A 19,310-nucleotide genomic window follows, 5' to 3' on the forward strand; every position below is an offset into this window, starting at 1 on the left:
ATGGGTGAGTTAATCAATACATGAATTAGCATAACTAAAATCCACTAAATTGGGGGCTGGCCCCGGGGCCAAGTGGTTAAGTTCGTGCGCTCCGTTGCAGGCAGCCCAGTGCTTCATTGGTTCGAATCCTGGGCGTGGACATGGCACCACTCATCAAACCACGCTGAAGCAGCATCCCACATGCCACAACTAGAAGGACCCACAACAAAGAACATACAACTATGTACCGGGGGGGTTTGGGGAGAAAAAGGAAAAAAATAAAATCTTTAAAATCCACTAAATTGGAGTACGACTGGAAGATGTGTGAATCTATAGATTCATTTCTATGGCCAACAGGCCTGCTAACAAGAAGCCTCTAACTTGAATAATCAATATGAAAATCGCTACTATTTTAATAATATTTTCAATATCACCATTGGCCAAATTCTATGTAGCTGGCACTGTCTTTGATGGTTTTTTCCCATACACTATCTTATTTCACCTTTAAGATAAGCATGTGAGATAAACGTAACTATCTCCATTTTGGAGATGCTTAGAAAGGTTATTTGCCCAAGATCACATCGCAAATAACTAGAGGAACTGAGATGTGAACTCAAGTCTCTAAAAGCCATGCTTTTAACCATGTAGCCACTTTTATACGGAAGATGGCCCACTGTTAAGTAGAAATTATACCCCAAATTAACTTAGCAATATTAAATCCTGACAGAATGTTGTTGTCATTCTAAGGGCTTGTGGTATGGTTTGGAGTTTCAAAGGTACAGGAGCATTTAAAGAAACCCAGGAAGGATGCTGAGCATTGTGGTTCATTAACACATTTTTTGAGCATCTGTTTTGTGAAAATGGCCCTTGAGGAGGTTACAGTCTAATTGGGGAGGTAAAACATAAGCAGGTAAAAAGTTATTCATGAGATTTATCCAAAGTAGCCCATGGATATCGCCAGATGCGTAACCCAGAAGCCTAACGCAGGGAGCAAGCGGCTCCTGTGGGAAGGGTGGGAGAGAGGCTTCTTGGAAGATGTGGGTTAAGCTTGGACATGAAGGATCATAAAATGTAGAAATAATAGGTAGAGCATTCCAGATCAAGGAATGGTGGGAGCTGGAGCAGAAATGTTTGAAGATAATCTGTGAGCACTATTTATGTTACTTTTTACTATATCATTAATATTATATATGTCTACTATAGACAAAATAGAAGATACAAATAAAAGACAAACTACAAATATTCTATAAGCCAACCACCCAGAGATTCCTTTTGGTGTATGTTTTTTCAGGATTTATTCTGAGCATACTTACATGTGTATTTATTTAGACATAGGCACTTTTGTCTATATGCATTTAACTTTATATTTACAACTTATACATGCATATATGTATCTTTATATATGCACATATTCATATATGTACATTTATAAAATATTAATGTTTGTGGAACCCAATGAGAAGGATCTCAAGGCAGTACAGAAAAACCTTTCACACCCACAGGCACAAAATCACCAGCTCTCTCTTTTGTCACCCCCAAGTCCACACCCAGTGCACACACTAAAAATGATGGTGCAGAAGATTATTTAATGAGATAGAAAAACATTCTAACATGTTGAGAAAAAAGAGGTTATAGCATATACTGTACGATCCTACACTTAAAGATAATTACTCATGTATATGTGTGTATTATAAAATTCAGAAAAAAAAGACTGGAAGGAAAATCTCAGAAAGTTGACCTGGGAGTGGAACCCTTGGGTGGTATTTTCTTCTCTAGGCTTTTATGATTTTCCAAATTGCCCCCGGTAAACATGCATTCTTTTGTAACCTGAAAAAAAACTGATGCAATGAAACATATAAGCAATATAAAAGCACACAAATTCAAAACGGCCCTCAGCGTTCTGCTTAAGATGCATCCCAGGTTTTCGAACAGCTAAAACCGAATTATCATTGACCAGAAGACAGAGAAAGCAAACATTGGCCAAGCCCTGACTTCAACGCTTTGATTGGAATCGGCATTCTGTGCTTGCCTTTGAGGCGCCCAGTGGGTGGGTCAGGTGTATGCTGAACCACTACGCCTCGATGGCTGGGGGGGGAGGGGGGCTGCTCCTTCGCCCCGCCAGGCTGCCACCATCTTAACGCTGCATCCCACCAGCTGCAAAGCGCCCGCGGTCTAGACCGCGAGGCCGCGGGCTGCACCAGAGCAGAGCGCTCGAACCCTCCCCCGCCCGCAGCCGCCGCGCCCGCGCCCTGCCCAGGCCGCAGCTCACTTTGCGGCGTCCCCATGCAAGCGGGCTGGGTCGTGGGCGTCCAGGGCAAGCGGGCACAGCCCTCCGCTGGCCGCCGTCGCCTGGAAGGAGCTTTGTCATGCCCAGCACCGAGTAGCTCTTCGCCAAGTTTCACCTTCGGTGACACAACTTTTCCGTGTTTCTTTTTTAGGCAGCCGCCACATCACGAGGCTACTGAGCACACTGAGGTTTGTAATAAACCCGCCTGCCAGATCCACGGCGACCGAGGGACGCTGGTTAACCAGACCATTCAGTGCTACCGTCTGGGTCCCAGCTAGTCGGAAACAAATGCTCCCTGGACTGAGAGCATCGAGGAGCGCCCGGCCCTGTTTCCAGGAGAATAGTTCACCTTGTTCCCAGAGCTCTGAAAACCACGTGCAAATCCAAGAGCTCTTGGAAGTCCTAATGTTCAATAAACCCCTCAAGGGGAGAGGCGTGCATACACATAGAGAATCAAAGACAAAGTAAGCAGGTCAATTCACAATACTTTCAAAGTCATGGTTGAAAGAAGACTGAAAATATCTACAGGCATATTTAAGAACTGCACTCAGCCCGCCTTCTTTAGGTTGTTTATTTCTACTTTTAACAGCAAGATAAATATTTTAAGAACTCAATCTGTTTACCAAGCCCAGCTCAAGAGAAGTAGAAACGCTATCTACAGAATTTGGAGGGATTTCTGAGATCTGGGTTTCAAGTTTGTTATTAAACTTACCTATAACCATGCAATAGACCCATCACTGTTAATTACAGCTGTTAAACATAGGTTCTGCAGCCCAGAGAAACACTACATGATTCCTAAGTTTGAGAACTATAATTAATATGCTCCTTCAAGGCGTGTGTCTCTGTTAAGATATATTTTTGGAAATATTATCTAACTGAAGGCAGCATAAATAGTATAAAAAATAAAGCTCGCACTTTTTTATTTTTCCATTTAAAATGAGTTATATAATGAGTAGTGAAAAGCGTAAGCTTCTTCCATGGGGCTACACGTTAAGACGGGGGTGGGGGTGGGGACGACGACACAACACTTCTTTCGCTGAAGTTAATATAGCTATCAAGGGAGAAAAATCCAGAAATAAGAATCCTCCAGTGAGCCCAGCACACCCTAAGGAACCCCATTTGGTTAATGGAAACCACTGGCATCTGTTGGCAAGAAAAGGAGGGGGGAGAAAAGAAGAGGGGTAGGGAGGGAGAACAGAATGGAGTTGAGAGAGAAAGACAGAAAAGAGAAATGAGACATATGATTCTGATGAGAGACAGACTGAAAGCATATGCCATGTAATGGGGGGAAAAAATAAACAATTGGGAGTTTTACCCAGCAGTGAATTAAGAGGAAGTGTAATCTTCAGAACACGGGTGAAATAAGCTCCCAGACACATTCTGGAAAAAAGTACCACTATTTTCAAAGTGACAGATGCTGAAATCTTGAAAGTCATAGTCACGGCCAAGTGAGGGGAGATGCATGTTGGAAAGTAAGATGTCAGAATGTCCAGGCCAAAGAGGAAGGAAAGGGCTCCCCTAAGCCAGTACTGGGTTTCTTTCATCTCTGTACGCTCAGGCCCAGCACAGTGCCCGGTACGGAAAAGTCACTCAAGAAAAGTTCACTCAAGAAAAGATCTGTTAGGCTGCACAAATACCACAGCCCTGGAGCTATCATGCATGTATAGGTGCACTCTTCCTAGTCATGCCCACATTGGCAAAGGGGAAGTAATGTGTCTTTGTGCAAACCTAGATTAGAAGAGAATCAACTGTGTTGCCTAGGGAGACAGTATAACATAGTGGTTAAAAGGTGGATTTGAAGTTGGTCAAACCTGGCTCAAAGCCTCACTCCACCATCTTGCTAGCTGAGTGACCTCCAGAGGGCCTCAATCTCTGAGACTCAGTTTTTCCATCTGTCAAATAGGAATAATAGTACATAGTATGTATATCTATCCTCCATAGATTGTTATGAAGATTTCATGAGATATTTCATGTCAAATCCCTGGCAAATAGTCTGTGCTCAGAAAAACTATTATTTTTAGGAGCCCAACGAAAATTACTTCCCCAACCTATCTAGGTGTCAGAAAGCCAACCAGTGACATTAATTCCTTTGGGTTAAACCTCTGGCAACCCTTAGTTAAAATGTAAATATTCCTAGGTATCTATCAGATTAAGCCACAATGAGTCACTAACAGCCTTTCTCTAACACACAGCTTTCTGACATGACAACAAACTGGAAATTAATATAGCACAGGACCAACAAGTTGATAAGTGCATGGCACATGCATTCGCCAATCATTTATTGATTACCACAATGCCAAGCCTTGTGATTTGGAACCGACTAGCTATGTGACCTCATACAAGCTACATAATCTCTCCAAGCTTTAATTTTCTCATCTCTAAAGTCCGTAAATATTAATTGCTACTTCATTTGCCTGTCGTGAGGATTAAATGAGATATATGTGAAAATAATGTATGCCTAGTAAATAGTAAGTGTTCAATAGTTTAGAAGCTACTATAATAACAAAATAACTATGATTATTGTTATTGTTATTAAATGATGAATAAAACATACCCCTGCTTAAAGGAATTCCCTACCTTGCCTAGATCATTCAACAAATGGGCCTGCCAAGTACAAGACCCTGTTGAGTGCCCTAGTGTGGGGCAGAGTGGGGGGGTCTTCCAAGAAACCAGAGGACAAGACAAGGAGAAGGGGTGTCAACTGGGAAAGGAAGTGTGCTGAAAGGAAGGTGGCTAGGTGTCAGAAACAAAGAGTGCATTCTGCATGATTCCATCCATATTAAATTCAATAACAGACAAACTAAAATATGATGACAGAAATCAAAATAGTGGTTGCCTTTGAAGGAGGAATGACAAGAAAGGAACATTAGACAATTTTCTGGGGTGATGAAAATATTCTATATCTTGATTTTGGTGCTGATTACACGGGTGTAAACATGTCTCAAAATTCATTGAGACGCAGGCCGGCCCCGTGGCTGAATGGTTAAGTTCGTGTACTCTGCTTCAGCGGCCCAGGGTTTCACTGGTTCGTATCCTGGGCGCGGACATGGCACCACTCATCAGGCTATGTTGGGGCGGCGTCCCACATGCCACAACTAGAAGGACCCACAACTAAAAATATACAACTATGTACCGGGGGTCTTTGGGGAGAATAAGGAAAAATAAAATCTTTAAAAAAAATTCATTGAGATGCATACTTAAGATTTGTGCATGTTACTGTGTATAATCTTCAATTACAAAAAAAGAAATTGGGTTCATATTATTTTTCTAAAACTTAACTCTTCTAATGTGGCCTCTGGCCAGGTCTGCCTTTCACCAATTTTCATCTGTCATCCCAGACCCTACTGACAGGGTCCAGAAAGAACAGACACGTACAACTGAATTCCTTTGGACTAAATAGTGATTGCCCAAACTAAATCTGAGGTCTCTGCAGAAGGCTTCACAGCAGTTAGGCCAAGCAAGTGGCCCAATTCAGCCCAACCCTACCGCATCCCCTAGATTGTCAGCCCAAACCTTACACCAACAGAAGCCAAGGGTGCTGCCAGAGTTCAAAAGAATCAGCAAGGACACGTACTACCCTCTGGCCTTTGCCTGTGGGGAAGGTCATTAGCCAGTGACACTAATGCCATTTCCATTTGGAAATCAATGCTAAAAGTAATTTCAAGGGGGCAGAGGCATAAGTAGGGCATGAGGACTGTTTTACAGTAATCTCAACATACAGTAATTGTCATTTAGGCTTAATGTGTATTACAAACCTAGATCCTTAATAAAACAGTCCTTCATATTTCCATGATGCCCCAAGAATCAAGAACTTATCTCTACTCTAATATAAAACCCCCATTTTCAGGGTTAATACCCTGGAAAACACTGCTTTAGAGAAGAATAAATGGCCGTCCAATTCAAGGAGAAATTAGACCTGCAGGCTAGAGTAGTGGCCATAATGATTACTATATACTATTTCACTTTCTTTAGGAAATTAATGCATTTACCCTGAAATCCACACCCCTAAGAAATGTTTTATCAAAATAATAGCCTTTACCAAAGTGATCCAATGCCACGTTTAAAAATGTCAGAAATCTGATTCAAGTGAGTTTGTAGAAATGGTGTATCACAAATAGATAAGCTACATTTTGAGTTGGTGAGAAGTGGTGAAGACTAAGATGAACCATATAACAAAGAACAACGAGCCTGAAATCCTCTCCTCGGCCTGTGCTGAGAAATCCTTGTGCTAACGTGCCTTCTGGATAGGGAAACGTAAATCAGTGACTGCAGACAACAATTTATGCAGGCGTTTGTCTTCTCTACTAATTGCTAAAACCATACTATGTGGCTAATCTTCACAGATTTCAAAGATCATGTTAAGCTTAACAAGGTAACAGACATGTAGGATTCTCCTCCACCTGCGGTACTTCAATTCATTTTTTTCTCCTTGAATTGTTTAATCTTGGCAATTATTTTCTAGTTCTTTCAAATTTCTCAACTCCAAAAATATAAGCCATAATGAGGCAGACACTAGAAAGCCTTTTTATTGGATATATTTGAAGGCTGTTCAACACATTCCCATTCCGGTTGTTCTGTGTTGATTGTAATTCCAGAATGAGGAGTTGATTTGAACATAAAACAGCACAGCTGCAAGGAGACCTGGAATGTTAACAGTTTCATCTCCTTACTCACTGCCTCACATATCAGCCCTCCAGCTTACCACCCAAACCCTGATTCCAGTTCTCTCCCCAGTTCCAAGCCTGTTCTCAAGGCCATCATACATTTCCCTGCCCTAGGCAAGCATCTCAACCCCTTCCTTCACCCCAAAGCTCACTTTCTCCTTCTCACCCAGGCCCCAACCCACATGCATTCCCACTCCAACCTTACCCACATCTCCAGCCCAAGGAAGCATCCTAACCCCTTTTAACAATTTGAACTGTACTGGAAAGAGACTTAGAGGAAACAATACTAAGGGAGAAGATAAAGTACCCCTAGCCCATGTCCCAACTTGCTCCCGCCTCTAGCTTCAGCCTCTGCCAATAAAGAAGCTGCGCACCACTAGAAATAATAATGAAGAAGATTTGGGGGCATTGTGCACTCATTTTCTGCACCTATCTGCCAGAACAGACTAACATTCCTGATTAGAGCTCTCCCTGGCCACACCTCCTCACCCAGGCTGTGATCACCATCTTCAGGAGAGAAGAAAATATGGGGTTTATGACCCTCCATAAAACCACTGGTCCATGATGATTTATTCACAAGGTGAAAAAACAAGTCCCTACATGAGTAATAGGTAGATTATGGTTGTTAGTTTTTAATAAGAGGTCACCAACGTCATGATTTCTTGTGGGTAAAATACCTCCAAACACCTGCTTCGCCTGGCCCAAGCCTGAGAAAGACACTTGACAGAAGCTATTACAGTAATCCACCAAGACCAAGATGATCTTTTGGAATAGCATTCAAGGTTCAAGACTCAATATGCTGGCTGACCACAATGCCCTGTCCTTGTTAGGTATGGTTAGAGAGGCTATTGGAAAAGGCCAGGAAGTGAGCACAAAATGAGCTGTGGCCATAAATGCATGTGGGCACCGCAATCCATTATAGCAACAGCTGTGCAAGTGGCTGCCTTCTTGGACTATACATGGAACTGTCGTCCATCACCAGCAGCCAGCATAAGCCCAGCCTGACACTAGCGCCAGCCATCTCAGCAAGAGAACCCACAGCCCACAAGGCCTTGAAATTTGCCTGCATGTGATGGCTCTCTGACAAGGAAAGCACAAGGAAAAAGGGTGGTTGAAAAAACACACCCATCTCCAAACAGGTAGCTACAAACCAAATGAGTTTTGAAATCAAAAAGTGGCTAGCACTTTTACTCAATCCAGAAATGATTTGGTTTTATCTGTAGCAGGCTACAGGTTTTCCAAATGCCACAGGAACATAGTTGCAGTAAACCAGACAAAGCCCTTGACTGAGTGCTTTTCCAACAGAGAACTGCTGAAAAGATCTTATGTGACAAGGTAGAGAAGAGTGAGTCAAAGCTAAGCAAGTATCTGCTTCAACAAACAAATATTCTGCTCTTTTCTTCCCTGAAATAGAAATAAGTCCTCCTGTTCAGGAGCTGAGTGCCCCATCCTATATACACATTTACGAAGTTAAAAGTTTATGCCAAGCCTAAATAAATACACAAAAAGTGATCTGCTGCACAAGAGGCCATTTTAATAGCTTTAAACAGAATCAATATCCCCTCCCTCTCAAAGGGGACAGACAATCTTGCCTGGCTACATTATTGAAAAGGTTATTGAAAAGATCACTATCCTTCAGTGGTCTTAACCTCAAGGAATTGAAGAAAACATCATTTTAAAAGACAATCAGCAATTTATATGCTCTGCAAGCCGTATTTCATTAAGCAGCACAATTTAGCTTACCGATTACCTACTTTCTATGCTTTAAAAACTCTAGAAACACTGTATTCTATGATAATCTTCTATATAGTTATGATAGGCTGTGGGCATGAACCCCAAATGATGGGGTGGGAGGCTGAATTTCAACGAGCAGTAGGCTCTGAAAACAGATTATGAAATTCATTCAAACTGTTACTAAATTATTTGACTTGATTCAATCATTTGTCACACCACTGTTCAAAATTAAATGTGTGTATATTCAAAGTATCTATTAAATGTTCAATGCTATATCTTGCTATGCTGCAAGGAGTGTGCTCATGAGTCTGTTAGCTTAAAAAAATTTCAAAAATGACCTATATGTGGGAAATTTATAAATAACCAAACTTCATGAATATGTTCAATAAACTTTATTGGTTAAAAATATAAATATAGCTGGTATCTTTCATCTCTAACATAAAAAGTTTTTAAAATTTAACCACATAAGATTTTTAACATACTTCAAAGGAGAAGATAGTAAGGACTATTAGGCATTCACTATTTTGAAAATGCTCTAAATTCAACAACCAACAGAAACGCAGAAATGGGACTCCTGCTCTTAGCAGCCATAAGATTCCCATCTCCTCAGGAAAGTAAACTCCCATCTTACAAGTTGCCTTATAAAATTTCTTTAATTTATTCTAATTACAACCATAATTCCAAATGCTAATTACACAATTCCTACAGAGAAGTATTTGGTTTCAAATGTGGTAAGTTAATCAACATAAGAAAATGTTATGACATACGCCTAGTAAAAATTTTCATTAATGAGTTACAGTAACCTGTCCTAATGTTTCCAAACTTGTTACTCCATTCTGGACAATTGCAAATTATATTCCTAAAACAGAAACTCCTTTTCTGCGAATGAATTTGGTTTCAGAGTCCTCCCAAAGGTAGCCTGAAATAGACCTTAAGTAACCACCTGATGGAAATCAGGAACCAAACTTCCAGAAACAAACTTGAAATACTCCCAGATGCAGAAGGTGAATCACTTGCCTAGATCAATTTGGTGCTACAATCTTCAATTGCATTACCTTTCTGGGCCCTCAATGGAAAACAAAACCTTTTAACGACCCTGAAGTCATTTTCTCTCATCATGTAAATGCCTGTTTAAGAGGCTCTACAATTAGGAAAGCTCTGGAAATGTGTAGCAAGAGTTCTACTTTCCAAGTGACTGTTTCAATTAATCTGTGCACCTCCAACAGCCAGCGGGTGTGAGTGGTCCGAAGAGGCTGAACTCTAGCCTTGAGCCAGGCTGGTGGCAACACTGACCGTTAGGACAACAGATCTAAACCCCCCACAAACGTCCTGAGCCTTTCGTCAACGCTTCGCCTAGTTGGAAGAGAAACAGCTCCATTTAGAAACAAGGATAAAGGCCCTGAGCTGAAGACTTTGACAACTTTCCGCGGGGGAGGGCTGGCGCTGCCCTAGAATCTCCCGGGAAAGAAAGCTCTGAGAGATGGGGAGAGGCGAGAAGGAGGAGATGAGAAAAAGGAATAGGGAGATGAGTGGGAGGGAAGGGGGCCCCAGGGCTCAGGGAGGAATTGGGGCCCCGTGAACGAAAGCTAGGGCTCCCCCCACCGCAGCACCACTTCTGCAGCATGGACTCGGTGTGGGTCGCTGCGGTTCAGCGTGCTTGGGGCCCTCAAGGCTGGTCCAGCCCCATCCAGCGTCTGCACTGTGGCCATTCCGGACACCTGCTCCTAAGGCACCTGCCATTTCCCCACTGCTCTACCACACCCCCTCTCTGTGCCTCCCTCTGCACCCGGGTCTCCAAGAATGCTGTCTCTAGTTTACATTCCGGATCTAAGCCGGGTTCTTAGCAAGGCAATGGCTAGGACTGGCGGGGGCCAGCGGGGACGCCCCTTCCTTCTTCTGAGTTCTCCCCAGCCTGAGCTCAGCTCGGCTGCGCCGCGCCAACCCGCCGGTGGGAGGCCCCAGGCCAAGAGGCGCAGTCCGGGGGACGGGCAGCGGGTGCCCCGGGCCAGGTGGCTGAACCCCAGAGAGCGGAGGGAAGGGACTGTCCCCTCCCTGGGAGGCCCGCTCCCGCTGGGCACTAGTGGCAAGGGGACAACAGCCTTTGTTCTCCGGGGGCTTGGCGAGGCTGCGCTGCTAAGGCGCAGCGCCGGCGGCGCCGGGACACCGGGATTGCTCACTTTTGCACGCGGCGTGTCGAAGGTTGCAAGCTCCTGCCTTCTCGGGGGGCAGGGGTAGAGAGTTGGGGAGTAGAGGGTGTGAGGGGGAAAAGAGCGTGGGGGGAGGGGTTTTGCTTCTCGGCCAGGCTCTTTGTTTGCATTGGGGGCGGGGAGAGAGGGTTGAAGGTGGATTCCAGCTTGGGTTCTGAGAGTGGGGCAGATTCCTGAGTATGTCACCATGTTGCACCCGCGCAGCACACATATGCACACTCGCGCACACGCACACACATGCACTCGTACAGACAGGCGGCCGGCCGGTGGCAGGCAGCGCTGTTCCCGGCGCTCCCAGCTGCAGCAGCTTCGGCTGCCCGCAGCGCCACCACGGTGCGTCCAGAGAGGGAGTGGAAGAGGCTGGAGGCACTCGCGGGGTGACAATTCCACGAGGAAGGAGGGAAAGTGGTCCAAACTCAGACCTCCCCCCAGTGGCCCCGGCACCCCCCGCCCCCTTTCTCGCCCAGAGTCGCAGAGGTCACGGGCAGCTTAGGCTCCGGGAGGGAAAAAGGGAGCCACCGGAGGGCGGCGCGCACGCGAGGGGCCAGGGAAACAAGGGAGGGGAAGCAGGCGGACTCGGCGGGCGGGCTTACCCTTAGAAGCATCTTTCTCCTCTTTGGGCTTGGTCACCTTTCCACTCATAGATCCCAGCTTGCTTGACAGGGTTCGCCCAGGAGACGGAAGTCCTCGCGGAGCGGGCCGGACTTGGGAGAGTGCTTAGGGCGGCAAGTCGCGACCGCGAGCTCCCCTTGGTGTGGTTTCGGGCGGAATCCGCTTTTCCCCACCGCTACCGCCGCCGCCGCTGCCTACGAGAGAGTGGGGAGGAAAGGAGAGGGCTGAAGGAGGAGCCGCCGCCGCCGCCGCGAGCCCGAGCGGCCGGCCGCGGGAGGAGCCGCTCGCCTAGCTCGAGAAGTGAAGAGACAAAGCGGCGCGGCGCGGCGCTCCCGCCGCGCCTGCCCACCCGCCCGCCCGCCTGCAGAGAGCCGCGCTCGCAACCCCCGGGGCCGCCGAGAGGTACGGCCCGACTCCCCGGCCCCGCCGCTGGCCTCCCGGGGCTCCGCGCGGGCCACTCGCCGGGCCGGCGCGGGCCGCGCGGGGAGTTGCCTGGGTGGGCTGCCCGCTCGCCGGCGGGCTGCTTTCCCCCGCCTCTCCCAATCCGCTGCGGGCCGCCAACTCAATCAAAATAAAACCCCGAGGAAGGTCTAAAAAAAAATCAAAACAAAGACGAAAATATTCACTTAAAAATAACGAGCCTCTCCAAAAGGGAAATGTTTGAACATGTGATGAGCAACGTGTGAGCCTGTTACACCGCAGAGCCGCGCAGCTTCTCGCCCGCGGAGAATCGAGAGGGGAGGGTCGCCTCTTTCCGTTTAATCAATTTTCAGGTTCCTATTATTTTGTCAAAGGGACGGCGAGCCGCTCGCAGGCGGAGGAGCGGGAACCGATGGCCCTTACCTGCTCTCTCTCTCCCTACACCCACACCCCCTCGGAGCTCGCCCGCTCCCTCGCTCGCGCTCTCCTTCCAAAGAACTCTCGGGTCCCAGAGAGCCGCGAACGCACCCCGCGGCGCCTTCTATATAAACGGCAAGGTGTGGGCACGCGGGGGGCGGGGGCCGGCGAGGGCGGGGCCGCACAAAGCCGCCTGCCGGCTGTAGTAAAAGGAGAGCTCGGCAGGGGCGCGCCGACGTCAGCCGCTGGTTGGCAAAACCCTGGCGAGCCCAGCGGAGAGTGGGCAAGCGTGTCGGCCGGGCGTCCCTCCGCCCCTCTGGGGCAGGCAGGGCCCGCGGGCGCCGCCAGAGCGGGCCCGCGCTGTTGGCCGCCAAGATCAAAGCCTGGCGCCCCCCGCCCCGCCCCTGTTATCCCCTCTGATCCCAGCGCCTGCCTTTCCCGCAGCGCTGCCCGGGCCCGCGCTGGTGGCCACCTACACTTTGGGGACTCCGCTGTGGGCAACTACCTGCACTGAGCGGTGGAACCTCAGTCCCGGAGTGGGCGAGTCCTCGCCTCCGGCCCGCCGCCCAAGTTGAGATAGCCAGGCTCTCCGTAAGAAGGGCGCGCTGGGATCTGGGTGTCACTAGGGCAGAGTGAAACTGACCGTGGCGGCTGCCACCTCCCACCCCCACACGCAGGCCCCTCCTCCTAGGGCTGGTCGCTCTGGTTGGCAAACTGGGCGCAAAGAGTGCCCACCGCTCAAGACGGCCAACCCCAGGCAAACGAAATGAGGCGGGACTGAGGGCGAGTGCTGGAGAGGGATAAGTGGGATGGACATGTCGCCTGGGGCACGCTAGTGACAAAACATAGGGAAGGTCCCTGAAGATTTGAAGTAGAAGGAAAACTGCTCAGAAACTGTACAAGAGGGAGTGGATGCGGAAGGAGAAGGAGCCAAGAAAAGGGAAGGGGGGACAGGGTGCCCTGGGGCGTCCTGCAAAACCCTTTCCGTGATGGCCCTTTCTGGGCGCATGATACCCGGAAACTCGGCGCTCATTTTGAGGGACTGAGGCGGCCGCTAGCAGGACTTGGTCCTCAGAGCCGTCCATTAATCAGACCACAGGCTCCAACCTGGCGGTGGAGACGCAGCAGTGACTCCCATGCAGAGAATCCGTTTCCCTTCGTCCCACCCAGCCTCGCCTGCTCCTTAATTCGGTTTCGTTAATGGCATTAAACCAGGCGAAGAAATTATATAGATGGATTAGTCTTACTGAATTCCAGGCAGTAACTCAATTACAAGAGCCTGCTGTGGCTTTCAAGACCAGAAGAGTGGGCTGCCCCTGCCGCCAGTCAGGGTCTAAAGGTCGGCAACCCTCTAAACTCAATTTGCCGCCTCCGTCCTCTGTCTGGGAGGAACTCCAGACCTGTTTTTCTTGTAAATAATATCTAATAATATGGAGCTTGATGACACAATGTGATTATCCAACCCAAGGTTAGACCATTAATTAATATCAGTACCCTGAGAAAGAAGGAATTTCTCTTCAAATGACCGGAATTCAAAGAGGGTGGAGACTTGGGTGGGATTAGAGGAAAGGTGGAGGGGAAGAGGGTGAAGAGTCCTTGTATAGTTTACATCCAATAATAGACATTACCATGGAATTAGCCCCTACCCTGTGCCAAGCAGTGTGCTAAATGCTTTACATCATTAGCTTATTTCATCTTCACAACAGGCCCAGGAAATGTTGGTGCTGTTGTTATTTCCATTTTACAAATGAGAACATTGAGGCTCAGAGAGGTTAAGTAACTTGCAAGGAGATCACACAGCGTGTAAGTGGTGGAGCCTGGATTAAAAACCAGGAGAACCAGGACAGGAAACCAGGTGGGTCTGTCTTTTTAGACAATGCTATTCTATTGTATCACATGATCTCTCAGCACTCCTCTCAGCCTCCTAAAAGGAGGGGGGAAGCACATTTTCACTGGACACTGGACGTATCTGCCAATCCTAAATTCCTAAGTCTTTTCAAACTCCCTTAACTCAGCACATTCAAACACACACACACACACACACTCCTCTCTTGTGTATACATAACATTTGCTTTGTCCACATGTCCCCAGTAAGTAACAAAACCCTCTTTTGGGAAAAGGGTCAGTCTCTGTCGTGAGCTGTTAAGCATGGTACTTATGTCCCTCCTGACTGTCTCAGCTTTCCTGCCACGTTACAATTGCCAGGAAAGTTCTCTGCAGAGATAAGACCTCCCCCCTCCCATCCCAAGCTTTATCACCGATGGCACCTCCAGCAAGAGTAACTTCCAGCTGGAAGCCAGGTATGACCCTGTTCCTTGAAAGCCACTAATAGTTAACATATGACTAAACCTAGGTTAGTTGACATGGTTGAGGTGGGTTGAAGAGACATCTGCTTGGGAGTATTAGTGGAGTCTGTCTGTCAGTGAACACAAGTCAGTAAAATAACATGTGTTTCTTCACCATAAACCACCCCACAAAAGAAACAAGCAGAAGATAAAGAAAATGGATACCACATGCAAGAACAACATAGTGGTGTGTGTCCATGTGGGGGCAAATCAATGACATGGTAAAGGCATTCATGCCAGAGACGAAGGATTATGAATATTCAAGTGCCAGGACAAGCAATCTCATCTAAACAAAGCTTGTGAAGACCCTGCTAGGGAGGTCATGGGCAGCCTCTTTTGTGAAAGGCACAGGGGCTTTCCCCTCTCCGGAGCCCTGTGAGATGTTTAATATGAAGAGAATGTTGTTGGTCCTGGTTCAGAGGAAGGCACGCTTCGGTGTCCAGGCCCCAAGCGACTGGGTAATTTGGGACGATCAGCTGGAAGATCTGACATCTGTGTGAGGGCGATCAGGGGGTGGTCTTTACTCCGCCACCAAATGCACTCAGTCTTGAAGCATGTCAGTGAAGCCCTGGCTTAGTCTGTAGCACTTCCTTTTCTCCACCCAGATCCTTCTGCCTGGTCCCACTGGGGTGGAAGTACCTTCACTTTTGAGTCTAGCAGTTTGACTACCTGATCACTTCGCCTCTGCCCTGTCGCTCTGTTAAAATGGCCTGTCCGTCCTGTCTCCGTCCTTCTTATGAGGTAGAACTCCACACGCCTGATCAATGCTGAGGCACAGGGGTTATCCTGTGTAGCCTAGTAACTTAGTCCTGGAATTAAAGCAATATTCTAAAACCAAATGCGGCATGGCCATGCCTCTAAAGAGGGCCGGGTTGTTTTCTGGAGCAAGGGGCAGAGGCTTGAGTCTTTAGGAGGAAAGTGGGAAGGACCTGAGAGTCTTATCCTCTTGGCCCTGTCCTCCCTGGTGTCTGTTTCATGCCGGTCCCTAAATGCCTCAAGACACCTGCCTCTGGATTCCAGGTTTGCTCCTCCTCCAGCAGCTCGGAGTAATGTTTCTGGGCACGACGCCATGCTGTTCCATTGTCTGTGCTAGAGGGTAAGGTTGGGGTGAGTAGAGGCATGGATACACTTAGGGCTTTTTCCTGGCAGGTTTGGACTGGCTGAGTGTAGAGCCATTGTCATCAGGCACCACCAAATTAGATGTTTTAGTGACAAGATTGCTTCTCACTGGGCCAAATGTGTTTTTCATTTGTGAAAACACTTCACAGCAGAAAGCTGGTTCAAAAGGAAGCAGCCTGGCAAAAGCTACACTTCCAGCCAGGATACTTGAGATAAAGAAAGGCCCACTGGGCCAAGATCTGGCAGTTGGAAGTCACTTTAATTTTTAAGCTCACATCTCAGCAATTTGAACTTTGAGATCCAAATGCTAGAGCTCTGAAAGGATTCATTTCTTTTTTTCTTTTTTTTGGTGAGGAAGAGTGTCCCTGAGCTAACATCTGTGCCAAACTTCCTCTATTTTGTATATGGGACGCCACCACAGGATGGCTTGATGAGCAGTGTGTAGGTCCATGACTGGGATCGAACCTGTGAACCTCAGGCTGCCAAAGTGGAGTGTGCGAACTTGACTACTACACCATTGGGCCGGCCACTGAAAGGATTCGTTTCCAATTCAAATCCTACGGTGTTTATCTACATCACAATTTAAGATTGCTTTCTCTCGGAATCTCAGGTGAGTTGGTGTATTTCTGTGACATAAGAGGTAGGTAAAATAATCCCCAAAGATGGTGACTGTGGCAGTTTTAAAACGTGGTCGTTGAGAGGTGGGCACTATGACCTCTCCCCTTGATTCTGGGTGGCCTTGTAACTGCTTCAATCTATAGAGTATGGTGGAAGGGATGCTCTATTCGTTTTAGGCTAGGTTAGAAGAGGCCATGCAGCGTCTGCCTGGCCCTCTTGGGACGTTTGCTCTGGGGAAAGCCAGCCACCATACCTGAAGTCTGCCTGCCCTGAGACCACCATAGTGGAGAGTCCACGTCTAGGCTCTCCAGCTGACAGTGCTAGCTGAGCTCCAAGACACCAGCCAGCATTGATTAGCAGCCAAGCAAGAGCCCCATCTTGGATGTCCAGCCCAGCAAACTCAAAATGACTGCAGCCCCAGCTGACATCTGAGAGGAACCTTGTGAGAGATCCCCCAGTGGAGAACTATTCAGAGGAGCCCTTCTCAAATTCCTGACCCATAAAATTATGAACAAAATTAGATGCATGTTTTTAGCTGCTGCATTTTAAGGTAATAAGCTATGCAGAAATAGTAACTGGAATAGTGACCAATAATTTCTTCTAATCCCGTATGCATATGCCACTCCACCCTCTAGAGGTAATGTCCCCCTGAATCCAGGCTGGCCTCGTGACTTGTTTTTACCAATAGAATGTGCCCAAAGTGATGCTATGCCAGTTCCAGGCCTAGCCTTTAAAAGACTTGGCAACTCCACTTTCTCTCTGGGGAAAGCCGGTCACTATATTAGATGGCAGACACCTAAGACCTGTCTTATGAGGAAGCCCAAGCTGGCTATATGGAGAGGCTATGTGAAGGAGAACTGAGGAACCCAGCTGAGGGCAGGAACCAAGGCTCCAGACATATGAGCCCAGTAAAGCCATCCTAGCCAGCTCCCAGCCATTCAGGCTGCGAGGCTCCAGGCTTCACGGAGCAGAGAACAGCCACTCGTGCTGCACCCTGTCCAAATTCCTGATCCACAGAATTGTGAGCAAAATTGTTCTTTTAAACCAATTGGTTTTGGGGTGATTTGTTACACACAGAAATAGATAACTGAAATGAGAATCCTAGAATCATTTTTGGACCAAGTCATCTCTGTTCCTTGGACTTCTATAGACCAGAATGGATCTTTAAAGTGGGGGAAAGTTATAAGAGAGATGTCAATGATTTATCCAAAACAGCTTAACACTACAACCTTTCCTATCTACCCCAAACATATATGTGATTTTCTGCCTCCCTTGAAATTGAACATTTGGACCATGTAATGCAATGTTGCGATGCCTGTCAGGAATGAATATCTTTACATGTTTTCTCACTTTCTTCTCCAGCGAAGGAGGAAACAATGAGCTAGAGCTTGTTCACGGGTTCGCTCTCACTCCCAAATAAGGAACATCCCTGGGCAGCATCGGCTCCCACCCACAATTCCTATCAGCCCACAGCATTCAGAATCTCCTGTGTCAAGAGGAACGGGGAATCAAAGGCGGCCTTTTCCTCACAGCATGTTCCCAATTTTCCCTACATCTGAAAAAGAGGACCTGGCCATTGTCTCCCCCAATAAATAACACACAAAAGACTTTGGCCGAGGTGAGTCTCTAGAAGATTTTCAAATCCTGCTCTTGCCTCCATTCTAGCAGTTATACTGCCAGTGTGAACAGAAAACACTTCAGGCAGAAAAACTGTGTTGCCTGAAAAATTCTTGGATATAGTAGTAAGTTGTCAGCACACTTTCATTTGCCCATATCTTGACTCCTCAACGAGATTATAAGCTCCTAGATGACAAGGACTGGGTTAAACTCTTCTAAGACTAACTCCTCCCACACCCACCCATGCTTTACCTAGTGCCCAGTGCATCAAAGGCACAGTAAATAGCCTCATCATTGTAATACCATTTATTTAATTTACTGCGTTTCCTGCTTTGTGCTAAGTATTTCTCCAGATGATGCCATTTTATACTCAAACAACCTTCTGAGTTAGTGACTATTACCATCTCCGTTTTACAGATGAGGAAACAATTTCAGACAGGAAACACTTACCCAAGATCGCAGTAACAAGGTACACCCAGGACTAAGACTCAAGGAGGACCTTCTGCTTCTAAAGTTCCTGCTCTTTCTACTATGTGACACTGCATATTTTGAAAATGTTATGGAATAGTTAGTGCCTCTAAAATTTCTCTGAAGACAAAGCCAAGCATTAGAGCAAGAGCAGAGGTCTCAGGGCTTATTGGGCTTTCACTTGTTTTCTATCAGTACTTGACCCCCCATGTGGTAGACGTGGATGTGTGCTATCCAGATTCCCCTTCCAGGAAGGGCTTGCTGCCCAGCTGTGGGGAGTGTGGGCAGCCTTTAGCTGTCAGCTTTTTCGGGGTCTGCCTCAGCTGCAGAACCCTGACCTCACCTGAGGTCATATCCTCCCTGGGGCAGCCCACATCCAGCGAATGAGCAAGGCCTGGCCACTCTGGGTCAATGCAGGCTTTCTGACAGATAATACCTCACTCCAGAGCTCCCCATGGGGTGACCAAGGCCTTGCTCGGCCTGCTTAAAAGTTCAACATTATCCTCTACTCAATCCTGCCTCTTCCCCCTTCCTTTCACAGTTATTGTCCCCTAATGAACTCCTACCACAAACTCCATCTGCTTTCAGAGGTCCCAGCTTGTGACTCCTCTCTCTTTTTCTCTCCAGCCCTGTCTTACTGCCCAGGGTTTTGGTAAAGAGAGATCCTGAGACTCTTCCTCTGCCTCTAGCAGTTTAAGTGATCACTGTGTTACTAGTACCTTTTGCCTCCAACCTCCCTGTCTTCTTAGGAAGTAGCTTGGAGCCTTCTTTGGAGTGCCAGGATTTGGGGCTTGGATTTCTACCTCCCTCAGAGCCCTGAGAC

The 19,310-nt window shown here is 47.2% G+C and overlaps 1 protein-coding gene across 6 annotated transcripts in view; it reads right to left on the reverse strand.

Annotated features, from left to right (window-relative positions):
• The window catches only part of FGF13 (fibroblast growth factor 13), a 488,385-nt gene that overhangs the window by 453,458 nt on the left and 15,617 nt on the right, over positions 1-19,310 (reverse strand). For 2 of the 6 annotated variants that reach the window (XM_070502513.1, XM_044763926.2), the window contains exons 1-2: positions 12,327-12,465; positions 11,465-11,677 (exon numbers count right to left, since the gene is read on the reverse strand). In XM_070502513.1, the coding sequence (XP_070358614.1) occupies positions 11,465-11,513 (49 nt within the window). In that variant the 5' untranslated portion in view covers positions 11,514-11,677; positions 12,327-12,465. Of the gene's footprint in view, positions 1-11,464; positions 11,678-12,326; positions 12,466-12,825; positions 12,990-19,310 lie in introns of those variants that run through there. The other 4 variants (XM_044763927.2, XM_044763924.2, XM_044763925.2 and 1 more) reach the window with 4 other exon arrangements.

The sequence above is a fragment of the Equus asinus genome, chromosome X, assembly GCF_041296235.1.
Source record: "Equus asinus isolate D_3611 breed Donkey chromosome X, EquAss-T2T_v2, whole genome shotgun sequence".
Classification (NCBI taxonomy): Eukaryota; Metazoa; Chordata; class Mammalia; order Perissodactyla; family Equidae; genus Equus; species Equus asinus.